The following is a 19,710-nucleotide window of genomic DNA, read 5'->3' as shown; positions in this document are numbered from 1 at the left end:
TGGGGGAATGGAAAGACATATATATATAAAACTGGGTTTACATTCCCTAGATCATTTTAATTTTCCTACCCAGGTCCTCTTTCAGTACCTGTTTATCTTTTCTGAGGCTTAAGAATGGCTGACGAGGGAAGTAAAGGAAGTTTAGGAAAGGTTCCTGAGGGTCTGATAAAACTGGATGAGAGAGGTCAGCACATAGGTTATTTCATGTAAACTACATTTTTTTTTACTATTTTTTAGTTGTCAATGGACCTTTATCTTATTTAATATTCAGTGCTGAGAATCAAATACAGGGCCTCAAACATGCTAGGCAAGTACTCTACCACTGAGCTACAATCCCAGCCATAAACTACTCCTTTCATTTCATTTTTTTTCTTAGAAGATAAACAAGATGAAGAAGAAGAGGAGGAGGAGGAGGAGGAAGAGGAGGAGGAGGAGAGAAGGGAAGGGAGGAGGAGAGGAAGGGAGGATGAGGGGAAGGATGAGGGAAGAGGGGGAGAAGGGGAGGGGAGGGGAGAAGTAGTAGTTATTGTTGACCTATAATTCCAGCAACCTCAGGAGACTGAGAAAGGAGGATGGCAAGTTTGAGGCTAGTTGTCTCAGGAATTTAGCAAAACCCTTAGCAACTAAGCCTGACCCTGTTCCAAAATAAAAAATAAAAAGGGCTGGGGTGGGGATAGCTAAGTGGTTAAGTACCCCTGGGTTCAGTCCCCCAATTGGTATAAACAATCTGTTTTTACCACTCTTTACAAGTATACATTGGTTAGTTTTAGGTCTAGGTCATGTATGAATTATGGTCACACATGATAATGTATGGTCAACTCCAAATTAGCAATCTCATTAATAAGATTTTATTGTAAAGGCCCTAATCAAAGTACTACATTAATGTGGTAATGCATATTTTCATGAGAGTATCCATTTCATGTCCTCATTCTAAACAAAATTTTTTTGGTATCAGGGATTGAACCCAGGGGTGCTCAACCACTGAGCCACATCCCCAGCCCTTTTTTATATTTTATTTAAGATACAAGGTCTCACTAAATTGCTTACAGCCTCACTAAGTTGCTGAGGTTGGCTTTGAACTTGCAATCCTCCCACCTCAGCCTCCTGAGCCCCTGGGATTACAGGTGGGCACCACTGTGCCTGGCGCGCGCGCGCATGCGCGCACGCTCTCTCTCTCTCTCTCTCTCTCTCTCTCTCTCTCTCTCTATATATATATATATATATATATATATATTTTTTTTTTTTAAGTATGGAAATCAAGGCATCTGTACCAAAGTTGTTATTAGCTAACTCACAAATGAAGGAAAGGATAAACAAAGCCAGAACAAAGCCAAATACTACATAAAAAATTTAATTTGATTAAAATGATAACCCTTCTATTTATACTGTACATTGGTTACTTGGAGTAAGCTCAAATATAAATATCTTCCTATCTCAAAATCAACTCTGAAAAAATAAGCATGTTATAGCAGGGAAAATGGCACCAAAGGAAAGTTGTGACTTACTCAGATTCATAATACGTCTGTTACTGAACTGAAAGAAAATACCAAATCTCTTAACTCTCCATTCTCTGCTTTTCTTACTCGGTGACCTTTTTTCAAACAACAGTCACTACAGCAGGCAAGATCAAAAATAAAAGTAATTCAAATTATAGGAAAAGTTGGCTTCTTTCTATAGAAATTGACTCAACATTTAATAATGTATGGTGTCCCAAAAGTTGCAAACAACAACACCACCACCTCCGAGTTTGCTTTAACTCAATCAGGAGGCCATTATCAAAGCTCAATGTACAAAGCAGAGATCAAGTAGTTGAAAATGTTCCTAGACTGAGGTCTAATTGGGAGAAATAGGGATTATCTCATAATGTCTCTTTATGATCTGTAAATCACATTATTCTGTAACTCTGACACAAGTGTCAGGATTAGAATTAAGAGTCAACCCTCTAGCAGGCTGGAGTTGTTGCTCAGTGGTAGTGTTTACCTAGCATATGTGAGGCACTGGGTTCAATTCTCCGCACCACATATAAATAAATAAATAAAAATAAAGTCCATTGACAACTAAAAAAATAAAAAATAAAAAATAGTCAACCCCCTAAATAGGAAAACAAAATAAGTAGATGCCAATTTTCTAACTTAAACCTAGAAGTTTCCTATAGCGATCAGGTAACTTCACTTATTTCTACAATCCAAAATAATTTCAAGGTCTCTTCTTATTATTTTAAACTTCAACACTAGGCAGAACTTCAAGAAATGTGTTCAGGCTCAATGATACATTTTAACTTTCATTAAGTGTTTTCAAAGGTACCAGTATAAACATAAAGTTTAAATTTGAACAATTTCTGCAAAAATGTCCTTGTAAATGGGTAAGTTTAAAGCCTAAATTCAATTTGGTTAGTATCCATGTTTAGTTTATTATGGTACTTTGGGAGAAGACACCATTCTGTATTATTTAATTACTTAGCAAAGGAATAAGATTTGAGGGGCTGGGGAGATAGCTCAGTTGGTAAAGTGCTTGCCTTGCAAGCACAGGGCCCTGGGTTCGATCCCCAGCACCGCAAAAAAAAAAAAAAAAAAAAAAAAAAAGGAATAAGATTTGAAGTGACAGGTCACAATTACTTCTGAAAAAGACGGTCTTAACTGTAAATATGGGTGCCCCTAAAGCCACCTGTTAAGCTAAAAGTATGCATTCCATCATTATTTAGTTGTAACCAGAGTCTGGTTTTAAACCTGGGATATACAAGAAGCATCAGATTAAAAGCATCAAATATCAGACTATACAAGTTTGCCACACATAAGCATAGCAAAAGTAAAGCATGATACAAAGTTAAAGAGGTTTGAAGGTTTGAACCCAGGTTTAAACACCCACAAAATCTAATCCATACTCACAGTGTTTGAATGTAAAGCTGATGGATAACCACCAACTCTGACATCTCACACTCCCCACTACCTACATCCTCCTCCATTTTCATCTCCTGAATTTCTCCATAAATCTCATTACTTCTGACGGCTCTTTGCTGCTCTAACCTCCATGGCCTTGCCTCTCCCACAAAGTGATACTGCACCGGGTCTCCACATTTAACTACTTCACAATTTAGCCCTAAGTTGTTCTGTTTTGTTTTTTTACCCTATTAGATATTAGTTTTGTCCAATTTCCTGTACCCATTTTTCCCTGACCAGGTGGCCTCTTTTCATCACCTTCAACTTACTACAATAATTTAGCCTCTCCCTTTCGAACTAGTGTATGTATCCCTTTTCCTAATCTTTGTAATTCTGCTCACATTCAACACCCACTACCTCCCCCAAGGACTGTCATCTAGCCCTAGGTCCCCAGTCCTTATCTTCCTAAGTAAGGCCCCTTCCTTTCCAGAGTTTGTCAACATTAGTTTGGACAAATAGGGATTCCACCCTCGAGGCAAAGGATATCTAACCTCGTTTCTACAAAACTACAAGCATCCTTCTGGCCCTGACTTTCCTTCCTCCTTCTTTAAACCCATCGGCATCCAGCCCTGCCGGTCCCACCCACCCACCCGCCCCAATATCTGTCTACCCACTATCCCATGCTCCCATTCCCCACTCCCGAATGCACCTTCTTTTCTCAGCCTTACCCGTAACCCTGACACAGAAAGGTCCTGCCAGTGGCCCCACGGCGACTCTCCACCAGGCTTCCTTGGCTCTTCAGTAACTGTCCCCACGCCCCTTTCCCTCCAGGGCCCCGCGCGCCGCCCGGAGCCCCCTCCTCCAATAAGCACCCGCTGTCACTTGGCCTCTCTTCCACAAGATGGCGGAGCTGCTGCCCCCACCTCTGGGTCCCCTCCGTCACCCCCAGCCTCCTCCCCGGAGCTCTGGTCCCGTCACTCCTGCCGCCCCGCCGCCAGCCTTGGCCCAGGGTCCCGCTGCCCGCTCCCACTGTGGACGAGCGGCACAGGCCAAGCTCAGAGACGCCTCCAGCGCCACCGCCTCCGTCGTTCCCCGGCCTGCACCGTCTCCTCACCATAAACTTGAGCGCTTTCTCCTGCAGCACCGCCTCGGCCGGGTCCATAATCGCCGGGGCCACTGGGTCTGCTCTCCGCTGGGGCCGCCCCTTTGGTGCCAGGCCGCAGCCAGCGCAGCGCGGGGATCCCGCCTCCTCTTCCTTCCCCCCGCCCTCTCCTACCTCACGGGCTCAGGCGGGGGGGGCGGAGGAGGACCAGCGGCTCAGCGCGCGCGTGGCCCGCTGGCTCACGGGATTTGTAGTTCTGGAGCGTCCCTCGGCGAATGGCGAGGCTGCGCCACGAACCGCAACTCCCGCGGATCACTGCGGCGGGGTTGCGGTAGCTGGCAAGCGAAACCTAGAAGACTCGCAGTTCAGGGAAGGAAATCTGCTGGTGGGAATTGTAGTTTATGGGTGAGAGACGGGAGGGGCATGCGGTGTCTCCGTGGTTACCGGGAGACGCTAGTGGCGGCTTTCGGGGCAATTGATATCAAGATGGCGACCAATGCTTCACCTGTAGCCCAAATACTGGAAGAAACAGAAGACTCAGGGTTCCTCGGGCCACCCTAACCGTGGTTTTAGAGTCGTATACGCTCCCAGATTTCAAATACCTGGCATCTGCGGGAAGATTGAGACCTAGAGTCTCTAGAGCCAGTGGGCACGTGGCAGGAACTCAGATTACTGCAGAATTTCAAGGTCCTCCTTAGCTATCCTCTCACACCTCTCGAGGAGCCTTTCCTCCCAGCATAGTAAATCAGGAGCAGATAAAACTCATCTCAGAAAGTATGGCCTGTTATTCCTAAACCCGAGATGTAAGTCCTGCACTGAGGGTAAACTCGGTACTTAAAAGAAGTCCTTCAGTGTGGAATACAATGACCATCCAGCAAGTAAAGCATATAAGTATTTTCTTTGGCCTTGAAAAGGAATCATACCGCTTATTTTGGAAATTTGGTATACCTTAGGAGAAAAACAAAAACCCACTAGGGTTGGGCTAAAAGGAAGATTATGATGGGCTGGTACAAAATATCTGAATTCACAAAATAAGTGAATTAGTAAAATGCCTTTTATAGGCAAAACCTCAATTGTAAACTATTTTATTCATTTGTTCTTTGAATAAGTAGTAAGTACACACCGTGTGCAGTCATTATCTCAAGAAATGGAGATTCATTAGTGAACAGAACAGACCTTTACTTGTGGTGCTTACATTTCTAGCATGTTGACGCTGTCCTAATCATCCCCATGTACATAGAACTCAATACAATACATAACACATTGTAAACGTTCAGTTAATAAAAACTTCTGCCCTTTAATTTAAAAAAATAAAAAAGGTTCTACACAAGGGCAAAATGAGAAGACTTAGAACTCGTTGGTTAGAAAACTTTCTGGAAATTTTCGTAGGACTGGGGCAGTAATGTGATAGGGTTACCAAAAGAATTAAAGGAGCCAGATGCAGCTTGAAGAAAAATAGTGTCTTAGGCAAAGAGGCATGGGCTCTTACTCTGTTCTGCACCACTAGGACCCCACTTGAAGAACCTTGTTCAGATGGACACCATGTTCTATTAATATCATAAGCAGGAACTGGCCAAGGACAGGAAGGCCAAGCCCAAGGTAGAAAACACTGAGGAATGCTTACTGGGGGGAGGGGAGGGGAGGGGAGGGGGCGGGGAGCGGGCACATGCCTGTAATCCTAGCGGCTCAAGAGGCTGAGACAGGAGGATCTCGAGTTCAAAGCCAGCCTCAGCAAATTAGCAAGGCCCTCAGCAACTCAGTGCAACCTATCTCTAAATAAAATATTTTTTTAAAATCTGGGAATGTGGGTCAGTGGTTAAGTGCCCCTGGGTTCAATCCCTGGTACAAAAAAAAAAAAAAAAAAAAAAAAAAAAAAAAAAAAGGCACTTAGTAGTAACTAACTTCTGTGTTTGAAGACTTATATATGTAACTCCATAGGGCAAACTAAGATCAATGGGTGGAATTGTAATAACAATAGTGACAACTATCACTTGACTAGCTCTCTTTGTGCTAGGCACTGTAGTATTCATTTTACGTTCATAATTTCTAGTATTCATAATAGCTCTATAAAACAGGCTTTCCTTTTTTTTGAGTTGTAGATGGTCATAGCTACTTTATTTTTATTCATTATGTGGTGCTGAGTATGGAACCCAGTGCCTCACACATTCTAGGAAACCACTCTACCACTAAGCCACAACCCCAGCCCAAAACATGTATTCTTATCCCTAATTTACAGTGCAGGGAATGAGACTCATAAAAAGTAAATAACTTGCTTTAAATCATGCAAGCAATTTACATAGTCAAGATCTTCACCCAAGTCTGCTTGACTCCAAGGCTTATGCCATTTCCCTTGAATGAAACTGCAGTGACATAGGATTCAGATCAAGATAATAAAGAACTTTTTAGTAATTCAAGCTCTTCTGATAAAGGAAAGGACTATCCCATACCTGAAAACATATAGGGGGTTTCAGTTTGAGTAGGAGTTTAAGATATTTTAAACTCAAGATTCTATATTGCTGAGAACTCACTTGTTTATCTTGGTTATACATAAAGAAGTATGAAAATATTGCCTGATAAGACTGGCCATCGGGTTTGGGTTGTGGCTCATGGTAGAGCACTTGCCTGGGGTTGTGGCTCATGGTAGAGCAATTGCCTGGGGTTGTGACTCAGTGGTAGAACACTTGCCCAGCATGTGTGAGGCCCTGGGTTCAATTCTCAGCACTACATATAAATAAGTAAAATAAAGGTGCATTGACAACTTAAAAAAAAAAAAAAAAAGACTGGCCATCACAGGAGGATCCCAAGTTCAAAGCCAGCCTCAGCAACTTAGTGAGACCCTGTCTGTAAACAAAATACAAAAAAGGGCTGGGGATGTGGCTCAGTGGTTAAGTGCCCCTGATTTCAATCCCTGGTTAAAAAAAAAAAAAAAAAAAAAAAAAAACTGGCCAAAAGTGACAGTTTCTCTGTCCAGTCATATAGAGGTTAATACTACTAAAACAAACACTTTGTTTAGAGGTTCAACCAGCTAGACTGTTTATATACATATGGTTTGAAACAGCTGGCAGGGGCTAGTCACAGAATGACTGAATTCTCTTGATTAAAAATTGACCACTATGGAGACTGGTGTTGTAGCTCTGTGGTAGAGTGCTTGCCTAACGTGTGAAGTACTAGGTTCGATCCTTAGCACCACATAAAAATAAATTAATACAATAAAGGTATTGTGTCCATCTACAAATATGTGTGTGTGTGTGTGTGTGTGTGTGTGTGTGAATAATATATATTTAAAATAATAAAATAAATAGACCACTATGGTCAGGCAAATTGAGAAATCTAAATTGAAAATTGCCTTTATTTTCAAGTCCTTCATACAATATGTTTTAGGAAAGTTCACTGGACTGGGATTTAAGAGACCTGGTTCTAGGTTGGAGGGTACAGCTCAATGGTGAAGAGTGTGCTTACCATGTGCAAGACCCTGGGTACTATCCTCAGCAGTGGAGGAAGATAAAGAAAAGAGAAACTTGGTTCTAGCTCATCCTTTCACCAGTTAATAGGTTGACTTTGGACAATCAACAAAACATTTTTTTGCCCTCCCTTTTGTCATCTGGAAAACAAAGGTCTCTGGCAACTCTAAAATGTGTGCACCTTGGGGCTAAGGGTTGGGTGGTAGAGTGCTTGCCTAGCATGTACAAGGCCCTGGTTCCTACAGTGGCTCAGACCCTGGGAAACAGATTCTGGAACCGACAGGTGGAAGAAAATGTGAGATGCATTTGGTATGCTAGATAGGCTTTATACAGAAGCACAGCAGCCCTCAGCCCCTACTCTGTCTTTCCATAGGCCTTTATTATATGCATGCCAAACAAAGAAGACCTGATGCCTACAGATTACATAAGTGACCAAGCAAATGTTTATGATCTTTAGTATATATGCTGAATCAGGGTGTTTATGACCTTGGCTACATACTAAAAACAGCTTGACAAAAGTCTTGGTGAGGAAGCCTAACTATAGCCATCTTGGATCTGCCCTACACTTGAGTTGGATCCCAGCCCTACAAAAAGAAAAACCCAGGCTTGGTCTTAAACTTGTGACCCTCCTGACTCAGCCTGTGGGATTGCACGCATATGACACAATGCCCAGCTCCTAACTTCCTATTTAAAGCCTTGTAGCACTCTGTAACTTATTCTTGTCTATTAATGTCCGCATTTTGTCAGTGTTCATCAAATATTTCTTCCAACACCTCCATGTAGCTCAGTGGTAAAAAAAAAAAAAATTGTCTGGTTTTCAAGACCTTTATAATCTTACCCAGTTCTCTCTGCACACTCACTTCCCAGTTTGCTTTACTATACCTCTCTGCTCTGATCAGATCACACTTCTCACCTGTATCTACTCAGCACACTCCTGCTCCGTGGACTTAGCTTAGGTTAATAATTTTGCAGTCCTAGGCGATTTCCCTTCTCCTTTTTATTCATTTTTTCAAGGTTCAATTGAAATTTTACTTTAACAAACATTTACCTAGAGTCTGGGGATGTAGCTCAGTTCTAGAGACTTGCCTAGCATGTGGGTGACCCTGGGTTCCATCCCCAGCACAGCAAAATGTTAAAAATTTTAAAAGAAAGGAAAAAAAATGGGGAGAAAGGGAGAGAGAGAAGAAAATTACTTAATTATTTATCTCCTTTTATCATCATAGCCCAATCCCTGTTTCCTTCCTCCATAGGCAATGTTTATCATTTTGTTTATATGGTTCTTACAAAATAGGTATTGTTTTATGAACTATTTGGTTTTTAGCAGTTAATAACACTTTTTATTTATTTATTTATTTTGGTAGGTATTGAGGATTAAATCCAGGGGCACTTAACTATTGAGCCACATCCCCAGATGTTTTATATATATGATATATGTATACATATGTGTGTGTGTGTGTGTGTGTGTGTGTGTGTGAGAGAGAGAGAGAGAGAGAGAGAGAAAGAGACCAACTGAGGCTGGTCTTGAACTCCCAATCCTCCCGCCTAAGCCTCCTGAGTCCCTGGGATTACAGGCATGTGCCACTTCCCCTGGCAAGGTTGTATGCCAAACAAAGAAGACCTGATGCCTACAGATTACATAAGTGACCAAGCAAATGTTTATGATCTTTAGTACATATGCTGAATCAGGGTGTTTATGACCTTGGCTACATACTAAAAACAGCTTGACAAAAGTCTTGATGAGGAAGCCTAACTATAGCCATCTTGGATCTGCCCTACACTTGAGTTGGATCCCAGCCCTACAAAAAGAAAAACCCAGGCTTGGTCTTAAACTTGTGCTGTTACCTTGATTTTCGCTTTTTTAAATTTTTTTATTTTTTATTTTTTCAGGGTCAAGGACCAAACTCAGGGCCTTTTGTGTACTAGTACTTGCCACTGAGCTAAATCCCCAACCCCCAATAACACTTTTACCTAGAATATGCAGGAGAGAAAGAGCTCTTAATTGTCATATACTAATTATTTTGCAGTATGTAACAATGATAATATACTAGTAACTCAGCATTAGATAAGTATTAGCACTTGGGGTGGTCAATACAAGGGTTACAGAGTATAAGGAATAACAAAAATATTTGTGCAGTGACCCAGGAAACTCTCCAGAGTGCAGTATGGGTATTTCCTGGATCTTGAGGGAATGGGGAGATGTGATAAAATTCATCTGGGGGGAAGGAGGTGACAAAGCCCCAGAGGAAGGGATTGCCAACAGCAGCACAGAAACAACCAGGTATTTTGACCTTCTTCAGAAAAGAATGATGCAGAGCTGGTACAAGGGTGGCACCTAGCCAAATTATTGGCCAGGGGTAATGTCCTTTGGGACAATCAAAGTTTCAGGTTAAAGTTCTGTGTTAGGAACAAAATGGTGATTAGGAACAAAAACAACTCCATTTGGGTCAGTCTCTCTCCCAACCACATCCATTTTCCTGTTGAGAAAGGCACCAAATAATCACTTTTCTTCAAGTTGCCATTCTCATCCAGAAAGTGGCCAGGGTTAAACATCGCTGGGCTGGGGAATTTTGTCATTATGCAGCACAGAAGTCAGCAATGTTATTATGGTTGTGCCCTTTGCAATAAGGTAGCTTCTGAATTTAATGTCACAGTTCACTGCATGGGGCAGGGTGGTGGGGATGTGGTCAATGTATCTCTAGATCTTATGCACTATAGCATCCATGTGGGACATGTGCTTCCTGTCCTGCATGCAAAGGCTCTGGTGTCTGCCAACCATACTCAGTCTCTTCCTGGACATTAGCTATAAACTCTGGTGTTCTCTGCTTCCCCTACCTTACTCCACCACATTTGTCATTATCCAACTTTCTACTCATTTTTTGTCAGTCTATAAGTTTTCTCTAGGAGGAAACCCTCGGTTCCCAAAGTTTCTTTAAGCACACTAATCTGTTCTTCCAACCCCCAGGTCTGTAGTAAGTGCTCGGTGTTTCAGACTGGAGTCAAAAATTATGCACACATGTCTGTGCATTCCTCTTTCCCTGTACCCAGTTGAGTTCTCAATCCCAATGGCACAGAAGAGTCATTTGAGGTGCTTTGTAAAAAAATATTGATGCCCAAGTTCTCCCCCCAACACCCCCGCAGATATCGTGATTTAATAGCTCCATTGTAGGCCCTGGGCAAAGGTAGTTTTAAAAGGTCCCGAGGTGGTTCTAACCAGCAACCAGGTTTGAGACCATAGCCTTGGATTTTATATGCCCAGTGCCTACTTGCTGATCTCTGGCTCTCCAGAGGAACTCTCCATGCCTAATTTGCCTTCCAAACTCTAGAATTACTCCTCCTCTCTTCCTTCCTCCCAAAATATACCCGTCTATTTCCCAAGAACAGCCAAACTAAGCTCAGGGTTGACTGGAAGCAAAGGGATTGATTAACTGATAAAAACCCATCAACTATTTGATGTCTGATCACCTTAATTTAGGGTCAAGAAGTCTGTCCAAAAGAGTTGGGAAAGATTATTTATATTTCATTTAGCAGGTGTGATACTTAGTTGGAACCTAAAGAAAGAATGTTTCCCCCTTCTCATTTCCTTGTCCTCACAAATGATCAAAAGTCAATCCTTCACTTCTGAGAGTTTGCTGACCCCATTGGACCTCCTTAGGATAACTCTGCCAAAGTGGAAGGAGAATTAACAGAGAATTGTGATCCAGATTAGGTTCCCCTAATGGACGCTTCCACTGTCACAGGCCAGGGCCATTGTTATCTGGATAGAATGGCCAGTCACCTGAAAGACAATTCTGTGAGGGGATGGTGATGTAAAACACAGGAAAGAGTATTCCAGATAAAGGTAACTAATTGCATATTTGATGGTACATTTTGGGGACCAAAACAAAGTCAGTGTGTCTTAGGGGGAAGAGTGGCACTAGCAGAGAACTGAACACAGGGTTCTGTAGGAAGTCATTATCCAATCAGCACATGCTGGTCAGGTGACCCAGCTGACATCCTTTCTAACTGGGGTCAGTGTCTGTACCCTACCAGCTATAAAATATCTTGACTTTCACCCCAGCTTACAGGCCAACTTATAGCATTCAGACTTTATCCTAAGGACGTGGGAAACTACTGAAAAATGTTAAGCAGAGCTGTAGCATGGTCAGATTTGTATTTTTAGAAAATCACTCAGAGCCCAGGGTGGAGAATAGATTAGAATGGAGCACAGCTGGAGGCTGGGAAAAGGATTATGAGGTTGCTGAAATCTTCCTGGGAGAGATGATGGCAGCCTAAATGAGGGAGGTGGTGAGAATAGAAAGGAGTAGATGAATTCCAGAGACACTAAGAAGATAAAATCAGTGAGACTTGGTGATTGATTAGATATGTCATGGATGATGTCAAAGGGATGTGTCAAAGATAACTTCTAGGTATCTGTCTCAGGAAACAGGATGAATGAGAGGTGCCATTTTTTGAGACAGGGAGCACAACAGAAGGAGCAGGTGGTGGGGAGATAATCAGTTCTTTTCTGGACATATTGCTTCAAAGTGCCTGTGAGACTTCCACACGGATTCAGATATCAGGGAGGTCATTGGATATTTGGAACTGAAAATAGAGAAAAGGGCTGGCAGATAGGGGTCTCTGTCATATAGGTGGTAACAAAAGCCCCCCAGGAAAGTATAAAAATCGCCCAGGAAAAGTGCAAGCAGTGGAGAGAGCAACAGGACTAGAACAGAGCCCCAAAGAACCATATTTTCAAGGGTGAACTGAGGAGAAGGAGCCCACAAAGGAGACCAAGAAAAAGTGGCTAGAGAGGCAGGGGGGAAATACTGAGAGTACGGGTCACAGCGGAGGCAGGTGTCAGGATAAAGTGAATTGAAGAGGGAAGGTGAGGAGGGAAGGAAGACCATTGAGTCTTTTCTTACAAAATCAGGGGAGAAGTGGGTTAGAGGTAGAAGTTGGGGGTCTAGCAAAAGAATTCCTTGCTTATTGGGTGCGGTGGTGCATACCTGTAATCCCACTAGCTGGGAAGGCTGAGGCAGGAGGATGGTGAGTTCAAAGCAAGCCTCAGCAAATTAGCAAGGCCCTAAGCAACTCAGTGAGACCCTGTTTCTAAGTAAAATATAAAAAAGAGGGCTGGGGGGCCAGGTGAGGTGGCACATGCCTGTAATCCCAGCAGCTCAGGAGGCTGAGACAAAAGGAGCTTAAGTCCAAAGTCAGCCTCAGCAAAAGTGAGGTGCTAAGCAACTCAGTGAGACCCTGTCTCTAAATAAAAAATACAAAATAGGAATTGGGGGTATGGTTCAGCAGTGCCCCTGAGTTCAATCCCCGCTACCAAAAATAAAGGGGGCTGAGGGGTGTGGGTTAGTGGTTAAGCATCCTGGGGTTCAATCCCTAGTATTAAAAAAAGAAAGTATTCCTTGTTTTATTTGAAAGATGTTTTATTTGAAAGAGAAGAGACTAGTTCTATAGAAACTAGAGAGGCACAACTAAATACAATGAATGGTCCCTGATTATTGACCCTGGAATAATTCTCTCTACCCACTTTCTCTCTCTCTCTCTCTCTCTCTCTCTCTCTCTCTCTCTCTCTCTCTCTCTCTCACACACACACACACACACACACACACACACACACACACAAAATAAAAAGCAGCTAAACTATAAAAGATGTTAGTGAGGCAATCAGGGGAAAACTTAATATGGGCTGTAGATTAGGTAAGAATGTTTTTTCAGGGCTGGGGCTGCATCTCAATGGTAGAGCAGTTGCTCACATGTGCAAGCCACTGCACCACATGAAAATAAATAAAATAAAAGACCATCAACAACTACAACTAAAAAAAATTTTTTAAATGTTTTATCAATGTTAAAATTCCTGAGTGTAATAATTCCTCAGACTAAGAGAATCAGAGACTATACTTATTCATTGGAGATACTTGCTGAAGTACTGAGTGAAATGCCACGATGCCTGCTGCTCACTCTCAAATGATGAAGGTGGGAAAATGAGTGCATGTGGGAAGATGGAGGGAAAGACAGAAGGAGGAAGAGGGGGGAGAGAACTAAAGCAAATGTGGCAAAATGTTAAGAAAAAACTGGCAAAACTAGGTGAAGGGTTATAGTAATTTATTCTACTCTTGCAATTTTTCAGAGGGTTTAACCTGGATTAAATTCCCAGCACCACAGAGAAGAAGGAAAAGGAGAAAAAAGAAGAGACAGAGAAAAGAAAAAGAAAATAGATAGTTTTTAAAAATATATAATATGTATTTGTGCATTATGGTTCTATATAAAAATGGAATTCATTTTGACATATTCATAAACACATAAAACAGGGACTGGGACTGTAGCTCAGTGGCAGAGCCTTTGTCTAGCATGTGTGAGACATTGGGTTCGATCCTTAGCACAGCATAAAAATAAATGAAATAAAGGCATTCTGTCCATCTACAACTAAAAAAAAAAAAAAAAAAGTCCATTAAAAAAAGAAAACACATATAACGTAGTTTGCTCCATTTTAATCCTAAGTAGTTTTTTGAAAAGTTTCTTTGAATTCACCTTCTCTGGACACAGGGAAAATATGCAAAGAATTGTAAAGCTGATAAGTGAAAGTTCTAATTATTTGGTTATGAGGGTTCACCTCCCAACATTTTCCCCAATGCAGTCATCTGGCAGGGAAGGTGTCAGAACTTGGGAGACAGGATTGAAAGAGAACCTGAGCATTGACTGGGTGGAAGTAAAAAAGAGAGAGGAGGTGAGTAGAAGGTTGTGTACTGACTTCCGGAAGGGTCAGGGGCATAAAGGCCCTATACTGATATGGGCAGAAGCAGGCAGATGAGAGAGCCACAGAGCTGCTCTTGAATCTTCAGGTCTCCGTGGGTAGGTAAAACATGTGTATTCAACTCATCAGTACAAGTGAGAACTTGCATGGTTCCAGTCAGACTCTTTGGGGTCATGGACCATGCTGCCCACTCCCTTCAGTACCAGGTCATCTGCGCTAACCTTACCTTGGGAACGAAGCAGTGTAGCTGCTAAAACCACCAATGAGACTCTTGAATCTGAACCTCTGCACTCCTGAACAGAGCTCCTTTGTGATTCTCCCAGTGATAACTATAAGAAGCCAGAGAAAGGATGCAGCTCAAAGGCTTCCCATAGTCTTAGTACAAGGACAACTCCACTGAGGACAGACTGAAGGTTGACTTCAAAGAGTGGCTAAGATAAATCCTACTCGAACATTTCTGGGGAGGAAAAAAGGAAAAAAAAAAATCAAAATACAAGTTCACATTCTTTCCCCTTTTCTACCTCACTAAGGAGTTGAGGCTTATATTATGAACTTTTATTTTTCTGAAAGAGAAGGTTGTAGATTGTTCTGTGTAATAAGAGGCAGAGAACTGAGTGTGGTAGTATGTGCCTGTAGTCCCAGTTACTTGGGAGGCTGAAGCAGAAAGATCCTTTGAACTCAGGAGTTTCAGACAAACCAGGGCAATATAGAGAGACCCCCAAAGTCAGAGGGGAAAGAATTCCTCACTTGAAACCAGGTATGTTCCATCTTGGAGCCTTTGCCCTGGCTGTACCTCCAGCCCAAACTGCGCTTTTCCCTCTGGCTGACTGGCTCCTTCTCAGCCCTGAGTTATTAGAGCATCCAGTGAGTTTCTTCAGGACTAGTAATTTGAAATATGAGATTTGAAATTATCACTGGGTGCCAGTGGTGCATGACTGTAATCCCAGAGATTTCAGAGACTGAGGCAGAAGAATCACAAGTTTGAGGCCAGCCAGGACAATTTAGCAAGACTGTCTCAAAATAAAACTAAAAAAAAAAAGACTCTGGATCTAGCTCAGTGATAGAGCACCCCTGGGTTCAATTCCCAGTACCAAGGGAAAAAAATGTCATTATTGTTTGTTATTTATACCGTGAAAACAGAAAACAGGTTTATCCTATTCATCATTATCTCTTCTCAGCACCTAATGTGGTAGGTACTCAATAGATATTTGTGGAAGGAAAGGAAGGAGGGATGGGGTGGGATCAGTGAATCTGCATTTTAACCAGCTTCCCAGAAGACTTGGGTAAAGATTGTCCTCTGGCCATAATTTGAGCAAACAGAATAGTTCCTCACTCTCTCATGCTGCCTAGGATTCTGGGTTCAAAATCTGAGTTCAAATTCCTGGGCCAGTTATTTAATTTCTCTAAACCTCAATTTCTTTTCTGAAAAATGGGGATAGATAATACAATCTACCTCATAGGGTCATTATAAGGATGAAGTTAATGGGTGAAAACATTTCCCCCACTGCTTGGCACATGGGGAACTGATTAGTTGAAGACAGTCACCCTTATTCCCTTAGTAGGCCCTCTCTCCTAGCCCTTCCTCATGCTGGTTTCCTCCCCAACACTGAGTAATAGAAGTAATTTGGCCTTAGCTTTGCAGATGAGGTCCAAAACATCTTCCAACCTCCAGAAACTCTTCTCGTCTTACAAAATCTCCCTCCAACCTTGCCTCCCCTCCCCAGTGCCAGGGAAGCCAGGCAGGAAGAAATTTGGCCTCAATAGACCTCTATCCACATCTAAGTACAAGAAGGTCTCCACTGAGACTCTTGATCTTACCTGCTCCCAGATTGTGCTAGTGCTAGGTCATTGATTTTAGGCCCTGGATTTGTGACTTGAAAATAATTAATGAGCTGATACAGTTGTGTGTCATGAGAATATAGGTCTCCTTATTCTGAATTGTCTCCAGTAGAAATCAGTGGAAACCATGAAAATTCCTTGGAGGTAGCAGGAAAGCAGAAGTCAAGATCGTATCTTTTCAAAATTCTTTTTTCAGGAGCAAAGCCAGCAACTATTCCTTATCACCCCTGCACCCGAGCAACTCTAATGCCAATGCCCAGTGTACTAGAATTCACAGGCTGGACCTCATGAGCAGGCAACGGCTATGAAAATACTTTCCCTTCCCATGGCAGGGCTTTTGCTAGCGATCTGGCAGTTTATTTGTCAATATTATTTGTTGTTAGCTTAATTGTAGGAAAATTGAAAAGTGTAATGCATAGCCATGAAACCCTTAAGGCTGGTTAATCTTTTTGGATTGTAACCAATGTAATTTTTATTAGCTGATCCCATCTTGATTGTAATATGCAGAGCCCTGGAAAAGTTGCTGAAGGCTTCAAGTCATGGTGTGCACTGGGAACAGACAGACTCCATCATCTGCATTTGATGCCAGAGAGAGAGAGAGAGAGAGAGGGCAGCCGGGTTGAATTGAACAATTTGGGTTTGAGATGCCAGTGGGGAGAGAAGTCTCTGGTAGGGACACAGAAATTATCCTGGCAACCCCATGAGGATAGAGGCTAGGCCAAGCCCTGTTAGCCTCTGTGCCTTATATGCTGGGGTGCTCAGGCCCAGAAGTGTGCTGAAGTGAGGATATCTGAGTAAGGAATTAGACTCTGGTAGAAAAAAAGGAGACAAATTCCAAAGGCCAAAGAAAACACATTTCCTGTTCATCTACATTTTAAAAAAATGATTATTTGGAGAGACCCTATTCTTTAGTTTTATAATTCAAGCATGGTGGCACCCCAAATCAAAACTACATCTGTGATTTAACTGAGAATTTGGAATCTGTAAAGAATGACTGTGATGGTCTCTGGTTCCCCTCTGGACTTTGATTTTCTGCACCAAAGAATGGGGAACAGACATTCTCATCCATTCTACTGCCCCCATCTTGGTCCTTTTCCGCTGTGGCATCTCTAGAGAAGGAAGAGGCTTTCCCCTTTTTTGTGTACCTCTAAATTCCCAATCCAACAATGAGCCCTTTTGAAGTGTGAAGTTGGGGAGCAGGAACATTTGGGATTCTACCGACATTTGACTGATGTTCTTTACCCCCAACCATAGAGCCCAACAAATGAGCCAGTGGCCTCTTCCAGATAAATGGGGAGCCTGGAAGTAGCATGTGGGCATTTTTTCTTAGTCCTTTATAAATATAAATATTTAGTGCATGGTGTTTTGCAGAATTAAACCTCTGAGCCTAGATTAGCCTGGTAATATCATTATGTAGATGCCGGGGATGAGATACCTGTGACTGCTGTGTGTCTTCTCATTCAACGATGCCTGTGTCGACTTGATGCACTTTAATTTGCCAGGGCAGTCATTAATCGAATATGAAACAGTTGGCATTTGGCTTTAAGGGAAGCTGATTGGGTCAGTCACCGAGTGTTTGGCTCAATGATCTACAGCTGGCTCTTTTCTCCAGCACTCCTGCTTTCTTTTCAAAAGCATTCTCACTCGGTGTTTTGGGGACCCCCTGAGGAAGAAGTTGTGAAACATTGGGGGTTTTAATCTGTGTTTTCCTTTGGGCATTATAGCTTTAATTTTAATATTTTGGATAATAAAGAATGATTTTAAATTAAATTTTCGAGGCTGCCATCTGTGATTGTTTGGACTTTTTCCTTCTCTCTGGCGGTTCTTTGACTTAATTCTCTCTGAACAGGAGAAAAGTAGATTGCAAACAGGAGAAGAGAAAGGGGCAGCAAAACAACAGGTAAGCCCATAGAAGTTAGAGAAACGGGGAAAGACTTGGACCCCTGGTCTTTGGCCTGGGAGGCTGGTAGGAAAAGTGATGCCCATAGTCAAAAATCACAAGCCAACTTGGATGTAATTGCTGTGTTCTGTCATCACCTCTTGATTTGACTTTGAGAAAGTATTGCCAGGATTATACCTCAGTTTGCCCATCTGTTGCAGAAGTGATTTTATGTATGTATGCGTGGATGGATGGATTTATTGTGATGCCAGAGATTGAACCCAGGGCTTCATGCTTGCTAGGCAAGATAAGTGATTTTATTTTTTTAACTTTACTTATTTTTATGTAGTGCTAGGATAGAACCCAGTGCCTCACATGTGCTAGGCAAGCATTCTACCACTGAGCCACAACCCCAGTTCAGTGATTTTATTTTATTTTTTGGCACCAGGAATTGGAACCAGAGTGCTTTACCACTGAGCTACATCCCCAGCCCTTTTTATTTTTTATTTTGAGACAGGGTGTCGCTAAATTGCTTAGGACCTCATTAAATTGTCAAGGCTGGCTTTGAACTTGGTATCCTCCTCAGCCTCTGAGTTACTGTGTTGACAGACAAGAACCACCATACCCAGCCAGAGAAGTGACTTTAAATAAAGAAGTAATCAGGGATGGGATGTAGCTCAGTGCTAGAGTGCTTGCTTAGCATGCATGAGACCCTGGGTTCAATTCCCTAGTACTGTGAAAAATTAAAAAATAAAGAAGTAATCCAATGAGGTACCCTTATAGTCTCCAAACGGTCCTTCCTCTGAGGACAGCCACTTGAACCCATAGCATTATTATTATCCATGAACACTAAGAGAGTCTGAGCCTTTATGTGTGTCTCCCAATTTCAAACTAAATCTGAGAAATCTTTACTAGACATATGTTCTTCATGTTGTCAACGAAATCGGGAAGAAGGATGTCTACCCTTCCAAGGGATTTGAGGACACATCATCATCACCACTGCAGACCATGGCATTAATGAGTCAGACAGACAGCACCACTGAACACACAGACAAATGCTGAGCGAATGCCGGGATAAAATGAAAAAGCACCTGCCAGCAGAGGGGCTGGTGTGACAAGTGGGTTAGTGAGGGGAGGCGGGAGTGGGGACTCGAAGCAAGGCAAGTAACACTCCTGCCTCTGTTTAGTGAAGGAGTCTTCTTGGAGGGGCGAGTGTCAGGTTTTGCATTTGTGGGGGGGGGGGGAGAGTTTGAGGAGTTGTCCAGGGAAAGCATGATGTCTGAGAAAAAGCCCTAGAGAGGAGAATGTGGTGATAAGGCCTGGGATGCCGAGGGTAAGTGGAAGGAGAGAGGCTTGGAGAGGGAGATAAAGCGTAAGGGCAGGAAAAGCCACCTTTTGTGCTCTCTGGAACAAGAATGGGGCAAGCCGGAAACAGGGGGAAGCTGCTGGAGGCCTTCTGTGTATGTAGGTATGAGGTTTGGCAGCATCTGAGTGGTTTCCTGTACATCTGCTGAATTCCTCACTGTCCCCCTCCTTTACCCCAAATTCTGCTTTTAGCAAATCCAGGTGGGGCTCTCAGGTACCTCTCGACACAGAGAAGGGTCAAATTCATTGCTCCACAGGTCAGAAGGCAAAGGCTCATGAAATGACCTTGAAGGTCAGGGAGGCAGGCGATATTTATGACTGAGAAGGATAGAAGCTCAGGTAAACAAGTATTTATCATGTTTTTAAGACCTCACATGAGCATCCTTTGTCCCACATGACTCCTAGACTAAGAGATAAGCTTGGAATCTCAATCAATCTCTCTC

At 42.5% G+C, this 19,710-nt stretch overlaps 1 protein-coding gene across 8 annotated transcripts in view; it reads right to left on the bottom strand.

Annotated features, from left to right (window-relative positions):
* Window positions 1-4,128, bottom strand: part of Btrc (beta-transducin repeat containing E3 ubiquitin protein ligase) — a 181,089-nt gene extending 176,961 nt beyond the window's left edge. For 3 of the 8 annotated variants that reach the window (XM_047552922.1, XM_047552924.1, XM_047552925.1), the window contains exon 1: window positions 3,991-4,128. In XM_047552922.1, coding sequence (XP_047408878.1) covers window positions 3,991-4,038 — 48 coding nt within the window. In that variant the 5' untranslated portion in view covers window positions 4,039-4,128. Of the gene's footprint in view, window positions 1-3,604; window positions 3,649-3,990 lie in introns of those variants that run through there. The other 5 variants (XM_047552932.1, XM_047552928.1, XM_047552927.1 and 2 more) reach the window with 4 other exon arrangements.
* Window positions 4,129-19,710: the final 15,582 nt, after the last annotated feature.

The sequence above is a fragment of the Sciurus carolinensis genome, chromosome 5 (assembly GCF_902686445.1).
Source record: "Sciurus carolinensis chromosome 5, mSciCar1.2, whole genome shotgun sequence".
NCBI classification, from domain to species: Eukaryota; Metazoa; Chordata; class Mammalia; order Rodentia; family Sciuridae; genus Sciurus; species Sciurus carolinensis.
This window is presented reverse-complemented; position numbering and strand designations above follow the sequence as displayed.